General features: G+C 38.9%; 1 protein-coding gene across 3 annotated transcripts in view; it reads right to left on the reverse strand.

Moving 5' to 3' along the window:
- Positions 1-21,346, reverse strand: part of USP32 (ubiquitin specific peptidase 32) — a 205,480-nt gene extending 184,134 nt beyond the window's left edge. For 2 of the 3 annotated variants that reach the window (XM_043481820.1, XM_043481811.1), the window contains exon 1: positions 21,117-21,344. In XM_043481820.1, coding sequence (XP_043337755.1) covers positions 21,117-21,174 — 58 coding nt within the window. In that variant the 5' untranslated portion in view covers positions 21,175-21,344. Of the gene's footprint in view, positions 1-21,116 lie in introns of all 3 variants that reach the window. The other variant, XM_043481830.1, reaches the window with a different exon arrangement.
- Between the last annotated feature and the right edge of the window lie 403 nt (positions 21,347-21,749).

Consider the following 21,749-nt stretch of genomic DNA (forward strand, 5'->3'; position numbering starts at 1 on the left):
CTCTCGCTCTCTCTCTCTCTCTCTCTCTCTCTCTCTCTCTCTCTCTCTCTCTCTCGCTCTCTCTCTCTCTCTCTCTCTCTCTCGCTCGCTCGCTCTCGCTCTCTCCCCTGCGCGATGGGGTGCTCTTCTCTTCTCGTCTTTGGATCCACGTGCCCTCATGCCTCAAAGATGGATTTTCCTGCTATCTTCTAAATAAAGTAGAGCTGTAACACTGATTTCTCTAAGAGCTATAACATGTTCGAGACCTGAGAGCTATAACACGGTCTGTCCAAGACCCAAGAGCTGTGACCCACCGAGAGGGGGCTTTAATGTCCATCACTCCAAATCTTTGTTGTGACAAGACAAAGAACCAAGCAGCATACACTCGCCTGACAGAAGTAACAAAGATCTAGTACAGGAGAAGCCCCAGGATAAGGGTAGAAGAAATTCCCAGGATCCTAACTATGGACTAGGTTCAAAGAGTAACCAGTCTAGTTTGAGCTGAGTTCCAAGGCTACAGGAAAACATTAGAAGAAACTGATAACATCTGATAATCTTGAGAGGTGAGTATAGGGTTGAATTAGTGATTCTTACTTAGGAACACTAAACAAATGCAAATAAAACCACCCTTATTATCACTAAGAAAAAAAAATTGCGATAGAAAAATCATAGCTCACTACATAACATTGACTGTGAATGATATGTACATGGTCCTAAGGTAAACACTGAATATATATCTAATCAAAATTACCATATTACTGTAGTGGTAGGATGAAGTAATAGGGAGAGGTGAATGGGGAAGCAGTTCAGGGGGAAGGAGGGGAAGAAAGCTAAATTCACATGCTAAGAAGTCAGGAAGTCAACAGATAATGCCTAGAATATAGTCTCTTGTGAGAAGGAGAAAATATGAAGATAAGGCAACTGCTTATTATTCAACAAATCTTAAATTACTTACCCCTTTGAGCTATATGCATGTATGGCACCAATAAAAATAGACATCTCAGAAAACACTAGAAGATATAAAACTGCATGTGTTACATGCAAAATAATATAAAACATTTATCGGAAAAAAAAAGTAAAAGCAAATGACTGGCTATGTCCGGTGACAGGATCATCAGTGAAATTCTCTCCCTTTTCCAGTTTTTCAGTAATGCTATCGTGTTGCTTTTTAATTTTTAAACACATTTGACAAAAGTGCTATTGGGTGTTAAGACGACATCCCGTTTGCCTTTGTTTACAATGCTCCCTCCTTCTCAATAGATACTACCCTACTTTTTACAATGCCACCTGGTCACCTCATCATCTTTCAGTCCTCTTCCTTTCACCCCCAAACTCTCCTTCATGACCATGCTTTATCTTACTTGAATTACAAGGCCCTGAAGGTCATATCATGTCTTATCTTGGTACAACTAGCACTCACAAAAGAGCCTAGAACAGTACATAGGCATTTAGTAAAAAAAATTAATCATCCAATTATTCATTTCAATAAGAAATCTAAGTGCTTTTGTCAAATCTAACAAACTATAAAGGTTTTAAAAGGGGGGAAAGGCAAAAGGAACTTACAAATTACACACAGAAGAGATTTGTGAAAGAAATGTAATTTCTTACTATTCAACTTTATTTTTTCTACTTGAACACTTTAAAAATAATTTACCTTTAACTTTTCTATATAACTCAGATTAACAAAGTAGTATTCAAATGTTTAATAGGAACTTATCTAGATTACTTTAATGATAAACTCAAAACATCTTTTTTATAAGCTAATGGGAGAGGCAGCTATCAAATCATTCTCCTAACTGTGATTTTGAAGAAAATATACTACATTTTTTAGAAAAATTTCTTCAATTATATTGAAAAAACCTGAATATTTTTCAATAAGTCCTAAAGCTCTTAACCTGATATTCTGTCAACAGAAACACTTTTAATTGTGATACCAGCAAATAGCCTCTATTGTTCTGCAGCACAAAAAACTTTGAAAAGTTGTTAAATGGTAAAGGGAATAAATTAATAAAAGCTGTTGAAAGCTCCATAAAACACAACTCCATGTTCATAATGGCTAGAAAGCACACTAAACGTATTTATACATTAACCTGAAAATTTAATCTTAAAAAAAGTCACAGAAAATTTACAATGGGGGACTTCCCTGGTGGTCTAGTGGCTGAGAATCCACCTTCCAATTCAGGGGATGCAAGTTTGATCTCCGGTTGGGCGACTAAGATCCCACCTGCACTGGGGCAGCTGAGCCCATGAGCCCCAACAAGGGAGCCCATGAGCCCCAACAAGGGAGCCGAGGTGCTGCAACCTACAGAGCACTTGTGCTCTGGCGCCCACACACCACAACTGGACAGAAGCCTGCACGTGACAACGAAGATCCACGTGCCTCAACTAAGACCCAACACAGCCAAAAACAAATAAATATTTAAAACTCCAAAGGGACTTTAATTCCACTGGAATATCAAAAGACATGGGGCTCCTTATTACAGCTAAATATGAAAGAAACACACATCATTTATGAAGTGGCATAAAACGTGATACTGCCTCTTTTTTTGGTAATAAGAAAATACAACTTAAGCTTTTTTGAAAAACACACATACAAGGAGACAAGAAAAACACCATCAACTTCAAACACAGTGATAATCTGTTAATATTTTGCAATATATTCTTCAAATTTGTTTTCCTTTACATGTATACCATTTTTACAAAAATGAGATCACACATTATACTGTTTTCCTCACTGAACCATATTTTGAACAGCATTCCATGTTATTAAATATTCTTCTACAGTATCAGTTTTAATGAGCATATGATATTCATTGTGTGAATATAATTCACTTTACTAATCTACTGGTGGACACAAGCTGTTCATAATTATTTTAAATATAAACAATATAAACAAATAATCATTACTAAATTTTGGGGGTGAAATAACATTATCTTTGTTACTCAATTTCACAAGGTAGGTAAGAAACAAAAAGCATCTAAAAATCTACCCATAGAATGTAAGCACATCATACATTGTCTATGTTAAAAGCAGTAAGCTCGTAGAATTTTTAAGTGTAAGAAAACACTGAGGTTATATAGGTAAGCCTCATGTCCTTTGGCTTCCCTAGTGGCTCGGTAGGTAAAGAATCCACCTACAATGCACGACACCCGGGTTCGATCCCTGGTCAGGAAAATCAGCTGGAGAAGGAAGTGACAACCCACTTCATTATTTTTGTAGGGAGAATCACAATGATAGAGGAGCCTGGCAGGCTACAGTCCATGGGGTCTCAAAAGAGTCAGACACAACTGAGTGCCTGAGCACACATGTCCTTTTTATTCTACAAACCACAGACACATTTATTCCCTTCTTGAGAAATCAAATCCTCACCAAAGCACTTATTTTACGAACTGTAGAGAAACTAGTTATTCTTCCTAATACAAAGGCATTCCTTGCTTTGTATGGTTACCACATGCATGAATTTCAGTTACTACAGTTGAGCTGAATAACCCAAGTCCCCCCAAAACATAGCTTAAATTTCAGTTATCACATTATATTAACTGTAAATAACTGCATAAAGTCCAAACTTCACTGCTATCTCTTCAGTGCACAAATCTCTATGCAAACAGGCAGATCATGATCAGTGATAAATCATGTCACTTCTCTAAAAGTCTGTCTATAATTGGTCACTTAGCATCTGTTATGTAGTTCTCACGTGGAGAGCAAAGGTACTTGCATAATAAATCCATATTTTATGAAAATGGATAATCAAGAGGGAACTCATAAACAAAGATAAAAAATGTAGCAAATAAATGAAGAAATAATGCTAAATTCAAAATGAACATAAATGGAGATTTAGAAGTAACAGCTGACCATAGAAATATTGATATTACTAATTTTTAAGAGACACTAGATATGCATTTAGAGGAACGTGGTGAAAGGTAAAAAAGGACAGTGATTGTGTTGAAAATGATGATGTCCCACAGGAAGCAACACAGGTGCAAAAAAAAAAACAACCACCTTTAAGGAAACCTCAGAGTTACTTTCACAACACTGGAAGCACAAAAGAAAAAGTACTGGAAGTTAATCCATATTTAAAAAGGAATATGACAATTCACAAAAGAAAAGAGGTCCACTCCATATTTTAAGTTATACAAGAAGGAAGCCTGAAACTACTCTTGATAAGTTGTTTTATTACAAAAAAATAAACACAAATTCCGATAATTTAAGTTATAGTGTACTACATGAACAGTATTATTGAGCATTTAAAGAAATACCTATTCAGCCGTTAAAAAGAATTCATTTGAACCAGTCCTAATGAGATGGATGAAACTGGAGCCCCTTATACAGAGTGAAGTAAGCCAGAAAGATAAAGAACATTACAGCATACTAACACATATATACGGAATTTAGAAAGATGGTAACGATAACCCTATATGCAAAACAGAAAAAGAGACACAGAAATACAGAACAGACTTTTGAACTCTGTGGGAGAATGTGAGGGTGGGATATTTCTAAAGTACAGCATGTATACTATCTACGGTGAAACAGATCACCAGCCCAGGTGGGATGCATGAGACAAGTGCTCAGGCCTGGTGCACTGGGAAGACCCAGAGGAATCGGGTGGAGAGGGAGGTGGGAGGGGGGATCGGGATGGGGAATACGTGTAAATCTATGGCTGATTCATATCAATGTATGACAAAACCCACTGAAATGTTGTGAAGTAATTAGCCTCCAACTAATAAAAAAAAAATAAAATTAAAAAAAAAAAGAAATACCTATAACGCACCATAAATTATATAGCATAATGCTGGAATTTGCATTCTAGGATCAAACACATATATACACAAACCCGTAAAGTGTATAAATAACATATACTAAATTATCTCTGGTTAAAACTGTTTTTCCTTTTCCTATTTTAAATGTAGCAGAGCTGAGTATACTCTATGGATAAGGCTAGAGTTATGATTACCCTTATCCCATCAACACTGGTAGAAGCAATCTGACAGAAAGCTGTAGAAATAAGTCTAATATGACAATCAAAATTGAGATGTGAATTCTAAGCACAAAATGTCAGCAGAAGGTGAAAAATGTAAATACTAATTTTGACATGTCTTTTTTTATTTTTCCAACAAATTTCTAATTTCTACATTAATTTGGAAATAAAGGATAACCCATATCTCCCAATATATGTAATCAAAAAACAGTAGGTCAGAATATGCACTGCATTTTTCCTATCAATTTTTTTGCCAATTATATTCTGATTTTTTTCAACTTTTTTAAAATGAAGAAAATTTAACTTCTTCCTTGGAGTATTCTATTCTACTGTAATTGCACTAAATTGCAACATTAAAGTATTAACAATTGATTAAAGTCAGCTATTCAGTCAAAACCTGGGGAAAAAATATTCAGACTAACATAGAATATCAGCCTTAAGTCTAGAAAAGAAGTTTTCTCCAATATATTAAGTTTTAAAAGCCACTGCCAAGAGAGAAAATCTTCTGGAAGTAAGAATCATTATATGAATGGCTGACAACCTCTAATAAAATCACACAAAGAACACTGCTATAGTACAATTTTGATATGGCAAAGAACTACATCTGTGAGGTTACATAGCTAAAAATAAACCTCTTACAGCAAGTATTTATCACCCAGTATTACTCACCTATTAATCTCTATATGCCCATTAAGATATAACTTTTGAGAATCTATTTCCAGGTAGAAAGTTTAAAAAAAAAAAGGCAAAACTTTCTTTAAAAGAGTGCCTACAAAAACATAAGATTTTAAGACATATAAACGTTATTTGCATCACTAAGTACCATCTTAACAATAAAATGGTCTCTACTTTGGCAGCATATATAACACATAGGCTTTAGGCCTCCTTAGAATTGATAAAGACACAAGGCACATCTCATTCCTTGTGAGGCTACCAATTATCATTTGTGCACGTTTGCCAACAAAGGATCTAGTCAAAGCTATTGTTTTTCCAGTAGTCATGTGAGACTACTTCCATGGATGTGGACTATAAAGAAAGCTGAGTGCCAAAGAATTAATGCTTTTGAACTATGGTGTTGGAGAAGACTCTTGAGAGTCCCTTGGACTGCAAGGAGATCAAACCAGTCAATCCTAAAGGAAATCAACACTTTGGCCACTTGATGAGAAGAACTGACCCTGATGCTGGGAAAGACTGAATGCAGGAGGAGAAGGGGACGACAGAGGATGAGATGGTTGGATGGCATTACCGACTCAAAGGACGTGAGTCTGCAGAAGCTCCAGGAGTTGGTGATGAACAGGGAAGCCTGGTGTGCTGCAGTCCATGCGGTCGAAAAGAGTCAGGAACGACTGAGCGACTGAACTGACTTGCAATGATGGAGGTTGATCTTTACAATGTTCCTCAATGAATATCCCAATTTTCCAGCCTGGCTGAATTTAATCATGAAGTTGGCTCTCCAGAACTTTCATTTCAGACAGCACTGCCTTTATGAATATTGTTTGCTTTTAATTTACCCACAGCCTGTGCATATTACTTATGTCCAAAGGATTCTATTATTTGCGGAGGTCTTTTGGATATAGGAAGTAGGCTTCTTTCTCCTCTGGCTTTCTACAGCTGTGGGTTCAATTTTTTGCGGATTTAGTTTTATCTTCTACACACTCTATAACACTATAACATTTAAAAACAAAACTAAATACCTGACATCATCAAAATTTTGACCACCAAAGACACTATCAAGAGCATGAAAAACATCCCCCACAAAGGGAGAAAATATTTGCAAATCATATATCCAATATGGGATTAATATCTAGAATATATAAAGAACTTGTACAACAACAACAAAGCAAACAACTCATTTCAAAAATAAGCAAAGAAAATACACAAATGACAGAGCACAGAAAAAGATGATCAACCATCACTAGCCATTAAGGAAATACAAATCAAAACTGCTATCCACTAGGGTGGCTAAAGTAAGAAAGGCAAATAGGGACTTCCCTGGAGAATCCGCCCTGCGATGCAGCGGATGCGGGTCGGATCTCTGGTTGGGGAACAAAGTTCCATGTGCTACAACTAACAGAGCCACAGGCCACAACGAAGATCCCATCTGCTGCAACTAAGACCCCACACAGCCAAATAAAAAATAAACATCAAAAACAAAGAAGAAAAAAGAAAGACAAATAACAAGTGTAGACAAGGTTATGGAAAAACTGCAATCTCGAATACACTCCTGGTGGGAGTGTAAAACAGTGCAGCCACTTTGGAAAACAATTTGGCAGTTCATCAAACTGTTTAACATTGAGTGGACAGCGCTACAGCCATGAAATTAAGACGCTTGCTCCTTGGAAGGAAAGCTATGACAAACCTAGACAGCATATTAAAAAGCAGAGATATCACTTTGCAAACAAAGTCCGTATAGTCAAAGCTATGGTTTTTCCAGTGGTCATGTAGAGATGTGAGAGTTGGACCATAAAGAAGGATGAGCACCAAAAAACATGCTTTCGAATTGCGGTGCTGGAGAATCCACTCTTGAGAATCCACTGGACAGCAAGGATATCAAACCCGTCAACCCTAAAGGAAATCAACCCTGACTATTCACTGGAAGGATTAATGCTGAAGCTGAAGCTCCAATACTTTGTCCACCTGATGCAAAGAGCTGACTCAACTGGAAAAGACCTTGATGCAAGGAAAGACAGAGGGCAGGAGAAGAGGGTGGCAGAAGATGAAATGACTAGATAGCATCACTGACTCAATGGATATGAATCTAAGCAAACTCCAGGAGACAGTGAAGGACAGGGGAGCCTGGTGTGCTGCAGTCCATGGGGTCACAAAGAGTTGGACATGACTTAGCGACTGGACAACACTCCAAGGTATATATCAAAAGAACTGAAACAGGGTCTTGGAGAGATATTTGTATACCAATGTTCCTAGAAGGATTATTCACAATAACCAAAAGGTAAAAACAATTCAAATGTCCAGATGAATGGATAAACAAAATGTAGTATATGTGTATTATCCAGCCATAAAAAGGAATGAAATCTGCTACATGTTACAAACATGGATTAACCTTGAAAATATTATGCTAAGTGAAATGAGACATGAAAGGATAAATATTGCAAGATTCTGCCTGAGGTATCTAGAAGAGACAGACTCAGAGTAGAAGCAGAATAAAGGTTACTAAGGGCTTGGGGGGTGGCAAATGTGAGGGGTTACTATTTAACAATTATAGAGTTTCTATCTGGGACAATGAACAAGTTCTTGAAATAGATACTGGTGATGGTTGCACAATATCATGAAATGCACTTAATGGCAGTGAAGTATGCACTTTTCAATGGTTCAAAGAGTAAAGTTCATATTATAGACAGTTTACTATAGTAGTTTACTATAGTAATAATAAATTACTGAAGTCAGAAAAAAAAAATGACATACACACCTGCGTTTGTGAAGATGAAACATTTCAGAAGTTCCTTACAAGGTTAAGACATAGTTGAAAATACTAGTCATAAAGCTATATATATTTCTATTACAATCAGCATCATAATTAAGTACAATTTTGCTTTCTCTCATATGTATGAGAAAAGTATATTTATTTTATTTGTTAACATTAGGAATACACACACAGAGAGTTTAGAAAGGGTTTTACAGACGTGCAACCATTAAATCAGTTTTCCTTTTTAACTATCAGGAAATAATTGTGAAGGACTTAATAAATGTGAAAGCTTTGAAAGGCTGAAAAATCCACTTGCAGTGTTTTCACTTGCATAGGGAAATGCATAAATATCTATCATTCCAGGTATAGGGACTCAGGATACTAAGATAAACAGACAAGCCTATCCTTTCAGCTTAGCTTACCCTGTCAGGATCACAAAGGCACCAGAGAGAAGTAGATATACTGCATGCATTTTCCAATCCTCAAACTGACACAAATATGTAAGATGAGCAAAAGTCTTCTAAATCCCAGTGCCACCTACAAGTGCCTGTCTTCTAATAAATTCTTCTAATACATACAGAACTGCTATGCAGTGCAGTTCTCTTGAACCTATAACTGTAACCTTCAGTTACATTCCTACAAAGTTTGAGGTATGAGCCACATGTTATTTAAACATTCAGATGAAAACACGGAAATGAAATTTAAAAGGTACAGTCGTCCCTTGGTATCTGTGGGGAACTGGTTCCAGAATACCAAAATCCACAGATGCTCAAGTCCTTTACGTTAAATGGAGCAGTACAATGAATACAGTCAGTCCTCCTTATCAGCAGACACAAAACCCACAGAACATAGAGGGTCAAGCATGTATCTTAAAACAAAACTAAAAAATAACTACTGATTTTATATAAAGTACAACACATCATAATCATATAAAGACACCAATGACTGTAACCATCTGGTTCTCCTGTGCTATGTGCTCAGTCACAGTCGTGTCTGACTCTTTGCGACCCCATGGACTGTGCGACCTGCCAGGCTCCTCTGTCCATGGGGATTATCCAGGCAAGAATACTGGAGTGGGCTGCCATGCCCTCCTCCAGGGGATCTTCCCAACCCAGGGATCAAACCTAGGTCTCCCACATTGCAGGCAGATTCTTTACTGTCTTAGCCACCAGATCACCCAAGAAATGCTGAACATCTATCTGTGCAAAGCGACTTTTTTTGAAAAAAGATTCCTCCTCAAGAAACTTGCACTCTAGCAGGAAGATTGAATTAATACACATAAAACACCACCATACATATGTAAAAATAATAAAATAATAAGGATACAAATTAAGAGTCACAGGAATTCAAGGGTAGTAAGCTCTGGATAGTTCAGTAATGTTCCAGAGAAGACAGGAAGATTTAGGCAAATCTAGAAGTCCAAAAAGATAAGGTGAATGAGATGAAACCATTCATACTCCAACCTCATCACGCTTGTCCAACACTTCATACAATATAAAATTACTAAAATAGATGAAAGTAGAGAAAACGTCACCCAGGCAAATGACAGAAATTTGAAATGAGGAGAACCAACCAATTAGCCCCTATAATGCTTATTATGGAGAAGTTAAAATTTTTAAAGTAGGAGTAATATCAAATTGTGTAAACCACATGGAAAACATTTCTAAAAATTACATGGACTTCTGACATGACTTTTCTCTTGTATCTATTCATACTAGTCTTTACAGCTTATGAGAAACATGAGTATCTCAGAACCAATAAAACTTTTTGCTCATCTGCAAAAAGTGGGCACTCAACCTTAATCAAAGGTGCTAATTATAACAAAATTAGAAATCTACTAGTCCTTGCACATAAGGTTGTGTTTGTTTTCCTTCATATTTTCTATGAAGTGCTTCATGGATTCCGATAATTTTAGTTTAGAGCCAGTTTGTAACTCAATTTTAAATATTTATATTCCTGGAGCATTTAAATATTTGCATAAATGTCATGAAACAACCATAATTTATCCTGTAAAAACACAATTTACCAGATTATTACTATTAGCTTCATTCTATCTGCTTTCTTCATAACTCAAAAGGCACTAAGCTGGGCCATTCATTCTGTGAACATTTTAATATAAGCTCTGCCAGGTACCTTCTAGATTGCAGAGTTCTCATTCTCAAGAATTTCAGAACTCAACGTAAGTTAGAGGTGACAAATAAACCAGTAGCTGTGATGCAGTGGAATAACTACTACAATAAAAGGGTATTACAGCAGGAAAGAAAGTAGGAGCAGCATCAGGGAAGGCTTCTGAGAGGACCTGATGCCTGAGTTTAGTTTTGAGGGATGAGGATCTGATGAGGTAGATAGTGCAGGAAGAAAGATGCCCATCAATTCATGCCAGCCTCTATGTCAGCTTCTAGAAATAAAAACAATACACACTGACCCTAATTTCAAGACACTAGTAATCTTCTCAAGAATTTACTTCAGAGAAAGGGCTTAAAATTTGGCCTTAAAAATGAGTCTACACTCAACTTTTTAAAAAATGAGTTCACTGTGCACAAAAAAAGCCATTATTACATGATCCTATTTACACGAGACTCAAAAATAGGCAAAACTAATCTACAGTGACAGAAGTCAAAACACTGGTTACCTCTGAGGGGTAGTATCAACTGGGAGAGGGCAGGAAGGAGCCTAGTGGGGTGTGGGAAATGTTCTTTTTCTAGATTTTACATGGTGGTTACTTGGGTACACATCTAAGATTTCGTCAAGCTGTACAGTCAGACTTGTGCACTTAACTATATGTAAGTGATAGGAAGGCACTCCCACATCTGGGAAGCAGCATTCTCAAAGGCAAAGAGCATTCAGGCCAGGACCAGAGCACAGAAACCACATGTGCTTGCTGTGCTAGGCTGGCTTTAAACCAGAGGGTACAGGTGCCTTCCACTGCAAGGCAGTTGAGAATTTCAGAAAGACTATCCTGGTGGAAAAATAAATAATGGACTGGAAGGGTATGTGATTAATAGTCCAGGAGACAGATGAAGGTCTTTTCTAAGGCAACGACTTTAAAGGTGGAAAAGGAACAGAAGACAGTAAGAAGGCAGCACCAAAGGGACACTGTGACTGATAAAATATGAACAGAGGAAATAAAGGAAGAGTCTCAATTGATGACTAGGTTTCTGGCCTGGGCCCATGGGTAAATCACAGAGATATGCATTATGAAAGCAGATTTGTAGAAAAAGAGGTTGCATTTAGTTTTACACTCGACTGAAATAAGAAATATGCTCCAATCAAAATGGAACATTTTTCTATGAGATGTTATTCACTGCCAAGTGTTCATTCAGATGATGTCTTATTTCTTTGTAATTTAAATATATCTGCTTGGCAATCACCTGTCAACTTCTATTTGAATCTCTAAGACGGTATCAGTGATATAACAATATAAAATGCATCACCATTAGGTAATTGCTCCTTACTACACCTCTAAGCTTATAAAGAATAGGCAATTTGTCCTTCCATAATCAGCTATAAAGAGGTTGAGTCAACATCTGACAAAATGAATAACTTCTGATCTATAAAATTCCACACAGTGAAAGACTTCATTTATAGATGCTTACATAAACTAAAGAATCTCTAAACCAGATTTATTAATCAAACAACTGTTCTAAACCCATCACAGTTTCCCGCCACAGCTGCTCACCAACAGATTCCAAAACCAACTTTAAAGCAGAGCCAAAAATGACATAATAACATGCCTAATACAACTAACCATTTTTCAAAAGTAAAAGGTGCATTTAAATACATATATACTATAGATATGAAAACATGAGTTTTAGGCCTCCGGGCACACACACACATATATCCAAACCAAGCTTCCTCTAAAAATTCAATCTAGTTTTTAGAAAAGATTGTTTTGATATGCAATTCACTCATTCAACAAATAGGCATTGAGGACTTCCCTGGTTGTACAGTGGATAAGAATCCGCCTGCCAATGCAGGGCACATGGGTTCAAATCCCCCTCCAGGAAGATTCCACATGCCGCAGAGCAACTAAGCCCATGTGCCGCAACTACTGAGCCCAAGTGCTGCAACTACTGAAGTCTGTGCACCTAGAGCCTGTGCTCCCCAACAAGAGAAGCCACCGCGATGAGAAGCTCGTGTACCACAATGAAGAGCAGCTCCTGCTCATCACAACTAGAGAAAGCCCAGCACAGCAATGAAGACCCAGAGCAATCAAAAATATATAAATAAGTAATTCTTAAAAACAAAAAAATGACAAATGTATACTGAGTAGCTAATATATGATAGGCCCTGTGTAAGGGCGAGGGATACAGCAGTGAGTAAGACATACATGTCCCCACCCTCGTGGAGTTTTATACCGTAGTAGTAGTGGTATGTTGTCGTTGATCAGTCACTAAGTTGTGTCTGATTCTGCAATTGCTTGGACTGTGGTCTGTCAGGTTCCTCTGTCCATGGGATCTCCCAGGCAAGAATACTAGAGTGGGTTGCCATTTCCTTCTCCAGGGGAATCTTCCTGACCCAGGGATTGAACTCGTATCTCTTATGTCTCCTTATTAGCAGGTGGGTTCTTTACCACTGAACCATATATGATCATGAAAACTGCATTCTAGAGCAATGTCTTCCTTCCACCCCAGTCTCTCTCTAACTGATCACTGCAATGAACCTTCCCTGAGCCTTAAATTAAGACCCACATGACTGGAGATTAAGTGTTAGGATTATTCAATAGGAACTTCAAGATAATTAGTTGATCAAAACAAGAAGGCTTCTCGGATACTAAAGACTAGATAAATAAAAATAACTTTAAGGACAGCACCAGCTTAGGGCCTTCCCTGGCAGTCCAGAGGTTAAGACTCCAAGCCTTGACTGCAGAGGGGCATGGGTTCAATCCCTGGTTGGGGAACTAAGACCCACAATCCGTGCGGTGTGGCCTCACCAAAATGGAAGAGTAAACCAAAAAAGAGGAAAAGAGATATACAGACAAGAGGATCCAACACAGGACAACAAAGGAAATCTCCAGGACAGCAGCTAGGCTTTAATCACAAGGGCAAAAGGTATAGACTGGAGCAGGCCAGAAGGCTCCAGGAAATGTTTTTTCCTAATATGGTGAACTGAGTGAACATCTGAGGTATATTAACATATGGAATAGATTTAACATTTGGTGGCAACTCTGGGGGCTGAATTAAAGTAAATAGAAACCTACACAAATAAAAGCAATTAATAAGGAAATATTTAAGAGGAAATAAAGTGTACAGGAAAGGGAAGTAATCCTATTCATAGTATATTAAATAGCTTAGCTGAGAAGAGCACTTACAAAGGCCTAATATATAAACAGTTAACAACTATCTCTAAACAAAATTAAAACATACACATACTAACAAGAGAAAACGGGAGGACAGGAGCACATATGTGTGTGTTGGGGAGTGGTAGCAGTGTTAAAAAAAAAATCCAAGTCCTCGTCATATTATTTCAAGACATAAGGACCAAATTAATAAAGTGTTCAAAGTACTGGCTGATGGCTAGAGGAAAACTGGCTAGATGAAAACTGGGAGAGGGAATAACAGTACTATTGTTTCCATAACAAGCCCTGTAAAATCATTTGATTTTAAATTATGTGCGTATATCATTGTGATAAAGATTAAAACCAAAAGACTAAGAGAAAGAAAGGCATTAGCCATGGAGTATAAGAAAAATAAGGTTAGATTTGTTTTTTAAAGCTATTCATAAAATTTAGTTTAAAATCATTTGGATTATTTACAACTAATGAGAACACTCTATATGTTGATGTGAATTTTATTCTCAGCTTCCAAAGTAACTCTGTACAACACTTGAAGCACGTAAGTTTCCAACTCTAACCTCACATCCAGCAATAGAATGATACTTGTCACTATGGATGAAAAGTATACGGATATCAAGGTATAAAAATAAATTGGAAATAAATCTCTTTCCAAAAAATCACTTCATGAACAAAATTACTAAATACTATATATTAGTAAAAGACATTCTTAAGCGTTCATAAACACAATACTGACTGCCATTCTAGTCCCTCAATGACTACTCAGGAATGTACATTATTAGATTAAATACCTGAACTAAACACACAAAATTATGTATTAGTTTTAAGGATCCCATGTTTTTAACTACAATTCAAAATCTTTAGCAATTTTTTTCAAAGGAAAAGAAATTGATGAAAGGAAAAGAAATTCTGGGATGGCTATATTGTTCAGTATACTCATCCCTGTCAGCGCTTCACTCTTTACCCTCCACAAACATTATGTGGTTCTCCAAATCTTCTCTCCATCATTTATATATTCACCCAATCAGGCAATATTTGCTGAGTACAAAATACACTAGGTACTGAATCTATCTTGGTACTACTGGGAATGCAGTACCATGACTGACAATTAATATAACAATCACAAGTTATGAACTATGCAGAACAGCCCAACACTGACAGAAGACCTCTTCATGTAAGATGATATGAGAAGGCCGATCTGAGGCAATCCGAGCTGGGACTTCAGGTATGAAGAATGAGCCAGATGTGGGAAAATTTGTAAACAGTCTTTCTAGGCTGAGAGGAAAACAGGTTGACAGCAAAGGGATGACAGGATCCCATCTGAATTTTATGATTACACTGGCTGCAATGTAAAACTAGGAAACTATGGGAAACTAGCAAGAGATGATGGCAGCTGAGTAGTGGCAGTGAGGATGCGCATAAGTTGACAGACTGGACTAGATAACACAATAGGCAACAGACTCAAACTGGGGATAAGAGGATAGGTCAGATGGTGAAAGACAGGAAGTGAGGATCTCTCTCAATTTTGGGCTTTAGGAATTGTGTTGGAATAGCGGTGCCATTTACTGTCACATGGAAGACTAGGAGAGGCCTAGCTTGATAGAAGAGTCCTTCGCACGATGCAATCTCTCTAGACTCTTTTACAAGTTATTAGGAAAAGGCAAGACACCACAGCACACCTTAAAAGCTTTTTTCTGCAAGGGGTAAGATGTTAACACAATCTAACTTTATAGAAATGAAACAGAAGAACTTCCTCTATAACACCTCACAGTTTTGCTCCTAGCGCAGTCCAGCATCAAGGACTCCAACCACCATCAATTTTCCTGAACCTTGTTCACAAGATAGTGATAAACACAGGATTTCTCTAAAATAAAGAGAGCCTTATATTAAATTTCTAATAAAAATGAGTGACAAGGGAAGGCCTTCATCTTTGAATAGATGGATCTTCTAACAGAAGGCCTCTGACTATCAGTAAATACCATAAAGCTGGTTTTGTCAGGTTTTGGGATCAGTAATCAACTATCTACCTCCAACCTCCAAGAGTTCTTTCTTAGTAGAAGAAAGGAAAGAGGCTGAGTGGGTGGCCCAATTTAAACACAAATATCATGAAGCCCAAAAGGTAAAAACAGAAGCATAAACAAGCCCTGAAAAGAGAAGCCATGCTTTCTGGAAACGGTATGGAAAGAACTGTCATCAACAAAGATCCACTGTACAGCACAGACGACTCTACTCAATTTTTTGTAATAACCTAAATGGGATAGGAATCTGAAAAAGAATAGATATATGTATACATGAATACTCAATCGCTTTGCTGTTCACTGGAAACTAACACAACATTATAAATCAACTATACTCCAATGTAATTTTTTTAAATGTAAGATATAATTAAAAAGAAGTCAGTCGTATCTTAGCCTTCTCAGTACCACTATCAAACCACCAACTTTTAATCCATAAATAAAAATCTCTCCACCTCTGCAGCTGGCTAACAATGCAGTTTAAACTCTCAGCATTAAACTCTAGTACTCCAAAAACAGATCTTCTACAGCCACAACAACAAAAATAATCACGTTCCTAACTCTTCCAGTGACCTATCATAAAATCAAGGGCCAAAAACCTTTCCTGTCTCTTGGGAAAACACCTGGCTATAGGCTAGTCACAATATTCCCAACTCTAAGGAACTTACACATCTTTCTGGAAGGCAACCCTGAATGCTGTCACTGTGAAGTTTCACTAACCGAGCACAAAGGCAAACAATGAACAAGAAAAAACAAACAACAGCTGTCCAGTTTGGTAAATGGCGAGGCCGTTAATGGTCAAGTGATGTCACCTCATTCTGCTCATCCCCCCCAAATCCAGGGTTCACTGGTGTATTTATCTCCTCTTTGTCACTGACACTCCATATGGAGTGTCAAACTGGAGATTATGAAGAACAGTATCTTTGTAACTACTTAGGGGACTAAAATCCAGTGGCTAACACTCCATGCTCCCAATGCAGGGGTGCGACCCCATGGACTGTAGCCCACCAGGCTCCTGTCCAAGGGGATTCTCCAGGCAAGAATATGGGAGTAGGTTGCCACGCCCTCCTCCAAGGATCTTCCCAACCCAGGGATTGAACCCAGGTCTCCAACCTTGCAGGCGGATTCTTTAGCATCTGAGCCACCAGGAAAGCCCCCCAATGCAGGTAGGTAGGTTCAGTCCCTGGTCAGGGATCGAGAGCCCACATACTGACCTAGAGCACACACACTGCAACGAAGACCCGGTACAGCCAAATAAATAAATTTTTTTAAAAAACTGCTCTGTTTTTCTCCTTTACATGTAATAACAGTTGGTGAGGCATACTTGCAACAGGCTAGACCTACCATTCCACACTAATGCTAGAGAGTTCACTGGTAAATTTAGCAAATTTCAATGAAGGCAAATTAGTGTCTTAATAAAAGAGAATAGTGCATCCCAGAAAGTACCAACTGTGAAATTCAATTTCCATTTACACAATGATATGTTACACTAAAGCAGCTAACATCATCATCAGGGTTAGTGTAATACTAATGAAAATTTAATATTAGTACTATAAAACATGCAGGATAAAATCTTGAATAGTCAACATCTTAGAGCACATTAGGGTTGGTGGGTAAGAAAAATGAGAAGTTCTGCAATCTTCAACTATTACATGCTTAATCATTCCACTAGCAAACACAATGACCTTTAAGTGCTAAATTCTTTAACAAACAATTATTGAGCACATACTATGAAATGAGTATGGTGGCAGGGCACTTCCAGGTCACCAAATACTCCCACACACTCTGCACTCCCACAGTACTCCCTTCTATAGTACTGTAGCACTTAATATATTGTGTGTTATTTATAAATTTAATTCGTAAAACATTTAGAAGTTATTATGCCCATTATCAAATAAACATAAAAAAAGAACCTTAAAATAGAATTCCTAATATTTTATTCCCACCTCCCATGGATAGTCCTACATACACTTTGAAGTATATACTGTATATTTCAGTGGAGAGCATTGACCCAGGTTATAAGAGAGGGGGTCTCAGTCATCTCTGTTCCTTCAATGTCTAAGTAGCCAATGCTCAGTAAAAATTTGCTGAATGTATGAGTAAAGAGACACTTCAAAATGTGAATCTACAACAAAATTTCCTGACATATCCTAGCTGCTTAGTCTAATGTAACTGCCAAATTCTACTCAAAGAAAAGGATTGGAAGAAATTTACCCACTGTATTGTATTACCACAATTTAAAAACTAAGGACAATTTTAATTCAGCCAATTCTTACTTAAAAAAAAAAAAAAAGCCTTATAATTCTATTTCCAGAATGATGCAAGGAAAGGAGGAGCATGAAAAAAGAATTAAAAAACTGGAGAAGATATTCTGAGTTCTGAAATGCTCTAAACTGCAACTCCTTCCATTTGTTTGGTTTTTTTTTAATGCTATGCTCCAAGCATTTAGAATACATTTTTAGGAATACACGGCCACAAACTTAGGATGCAATAAAGAACTGAAGTAAAGAGATGCAGAACTTATCTGCTAAAATTTTCACTATCCATAAAGTATAGTAAGTATATTATACTTTAGATAATATATGCAATTTAACTAGAGTCAAGCCTTCAAGGGAAAGCTTGTGTTCTATTTAAGAAAGATAGAGATACAAGCCAAAAATAAAAGTTACCACTAATACATCTCCTTTGAAAAAAAAAAAGGTTAAGGTATACTTCAAGGAAACTATTAATTTTTATTAAGCTGATACACAGTGTAGCTAAAATAGTATCCAAAAGCAATCTTCTAATTTCGAGAGCTTATGAAATGTAAACAAGAAGTCACTAGACTGCCCTTTCACTTAGGTCCAGTAGGTGTTATCTGTCATTAACATAACACTGCATTTCCAAGGCCCCATTCAGCAAGATAAACAGCCAGTAACTCCATATTTGAAGGTGGCAATACATACTTGACTTTTTTTAATACAACTTAATTATGGTTAGGCATTATTTAGGGCTCGCTACTTTTAAGTAAAGCCAAGCAAGTAGGTATTTCAATAGTCTGTCAAGATAGCTTTTTACTTGTACAATGATTCATATAACACACATTGTGTATTTGTCCTATCACCCTCCCCATTCACCTTATACAATATAAGCAAGCAGCTAAGACTAATAGATGTAAGTTTTAGTACCTATTTAGATTATTTACATGCCTCAAAAAAGTTCTCAAACTATTTTCTAGCTCTATCAAAAGCTTTATAAATTCCTTCTACAACCTTACTAAAAAAATTCTATATCAAAGTCTGACATTTAACAAACAGTATCACATTCAAAAGAACTACCCACTTTATTTTTATTTATCTAAAAAGCTCATCTCTTCTCAATGTTATACAGTGGCAGCCTAGATGGGAGGGGAGTTTGGGGGAGAATGGATATAGGCACATGTATGGCTGAGTCTTTTCCCTGTTCACCTGTAGCTATCACAACATTGCTAATTGGCTATACCACAATACAAAATAAAAGGTTGTTTTTTTAAAAAGCTCCTGGTTTACATTTAGAAATGTTGTTTTATCAACTTGCTTCTCTTTCTTGCCTTAATCTTCCTCTGCAGCAAAAATGATAAAACATAAATTCATTCAAACAAGTAAGATTTTAACAAATATTTTGCTACCTCTTCAAAGATAGGTTTTAAAATTCAACAAGCAGACAACTTCCTAACAAACTGAACAAAGACCTTCAGTCAAATCAGTTTAAAATACACCAACTGTTAATTTCCTTTATATTTACAAAGGTAGAATCTTACTTTATATGTGGCTAGAGTTAGATAAAAGCTTAATTTCAGAATTCCTTAATGTCAGCTAAATCACCCTCAAACTTAAACAACTCTAAACCTTGAAGCTGTAAATCAGTTTGACTGAAGTCCTCTTTCATGCCATGTAAGCCATTGCCTAATTGAGGCCAGACCTGTCAGGCTCAACAGCATCCCGGAAATGACTAGCCTACTAGAGCTGGAAACACATCAAGAATTTGGAATATTTCTCATATTGAAGCAAGGAAAAAAGTTCAAGCAAGATTGCCCATAAGAACAATCAGTATACTGTTCCACAGGGTGAAAAAAGACCTAAAAGGCATATTTTTGCTACTCTGGTCATTTCACAAGGATACATCAAAATTCTTATGTAATTTCAGGTGATGGCCCAATGAACTCACCCCTTTCCTTCCAACATACGAATAAGAGTTCGCTACTAAATTCTCATACTGAATGCCCCTCTTGTAATGTAGTTCTTTTCAGCTACTAATACCATCACCTGCAGCATGGCTGGTTTCTTGACTTAGAAACCTGTTAACAATAAATGCCTAACACCTAAGCTGCTTAATGGTGTGTTGTTTTTTTTTTTACTTTTCACCAAGAAATACAAGCACAAGCGCGCACACACACACACACACACTCTCTCTCTCTCAAATCCCAGTCATGAAAAATTAAGTCACATTCCGGCCATAAACTGAGCAATAGACACTTCCAGTTAGCGTGTGCTTTAGTGATCATGGACAGTGGTATCAGATTAAGTGGTAGGGGGTTGGGGCTGTTAACAACACACTGTGCATCAGAGCCAATAAGCAGCAGGCTAGAACTGGCAGCAAGAAGGCCGGTCTCTAAAGGGAGCTATAACACAGTATCAGAATGCTGGATTTCCGAATGCCATTTTATGGGGAGGGAGGGGAGGCGAACTGGGGATCAAGTGCAATGAAAGGTTCTGACCAACGTCTGAGGCGATGAAACCGAAGACAAGGTCTTGTGGCAACACCAGCTGTCCAGTCTAATCTCACCTCAAACACAACTCAATTTCAGGTCGTTCTCATCAAAGTCAGCCGCTCAAAGGGTGAGGGGGTGGCAGGTAGTGGGTGGTGACAGCCCCCCAAGAGACTGGCAAAAAGCCCTTGGAAACGGAAGAGACAGCACACAACTGGAAGGGGCTTCTGCAAGCGAACAGAGAGCATTGCAGCCGCCTTCTCCCTGCCTTCCAGCCAGGGCTGTTAGGTACGAGGTTAGGATGTTGCTGGAGGATTTATGAACGGGTGATACGAGAAAATGGCAGTAAAGGAAAGGGGGTGGGGGCTGCAAAGTGCTGGTGCCACCCAAGGAAAAAGGGGAGGAGGACTTCCCTGGACACATCCAGGAGAACAACGCCACCAGAGAGCACGGTCAGCGCCCTGTCAGCGCCTGACACCCCTCTCACTGGGAAAGCTTCGCCCCCGTCCACACGATCCTAATCCCCAAACCCTGCTCCCACCCGACCCTGCTCCCCGGCAAAAATCCCCATCGTGGCCTCCTTTCCCTTCCGCCTCAGGCGCCCCACGCCCTCAAGCTCCCCTCCCCTTCCCCGGTCACCCACCCTCCGGGCGGCCCGTCGCCGGCCTCCCCGGCAGCTCGCCCAGACCCCTCCCCCCCTCACCTCTCCTCAGCGCCTCCTCGTAGCTGAGGAATCCGATCCGTGACTCCTTGGCGCCCATGCTCCCTTCATCCCCTCGGCCGGGGGTCGGAGCCCGCTCTTGCCCCCACCCCCCCCTCCCGCCTTCTCCTAGGCGTCCCTGACTGACGGTGTCGGCGTCCCCCGGTCCCCACCTCCCCCAACACTAACAAGTGCGGCTTCTGCCCCGGCGGCTCCTCCCGGGCGCCGCCACCGCCTCCATACCGAATCACGTGACCCGCTCCCACCCCGCCCCCTTCCCCTCCCTCTTACTCCGCCCTTCTCCTCTCTCCTCCCCTCCCTTCCCTTCCCTCCTCACGCCCTCTTCCCGCCCCCTCCCTCCCGCAAGCCCCGCCGAGGGTCACCTGACCCGAGGCCGGGGATTGTTCCGGGTAATGGCCGCCAGGGGCCACCCACTCCGCCCCGCCTCACGCTTGCCGCGCGCAGGGGCGTGGGGGCGGGGCCAGGCCCTGCGCGCAACGCATCATCACCACCTTCCGGCCAATCCGAAGCCGCGAGGCCCGGGGGCCTCCGCCCGCCTGAGGGGTGGTGACTTCCGGGGCGCTTGAGGCCGTCCTCCCGCCCACAAGTTCTGGCACTCGCTGGGCGGGGTCGTAA

The sequence above is a fragment of the Cervus canadensis genome, chromosome 1, assembly GCF_019320065.1.
Source record: "Cervus canadensis isolate Bull #8, Minnesota chromosome 1, ASM1932006v1, whole genome shotgun sequence".
Classification (NCBI taxonomy): domain Eukaryota; kingdom Metazoa; phylum Chordata; class Mammalia; order Artiodactyla; family Cervidae; genus Cervus; species Cervus canadensis.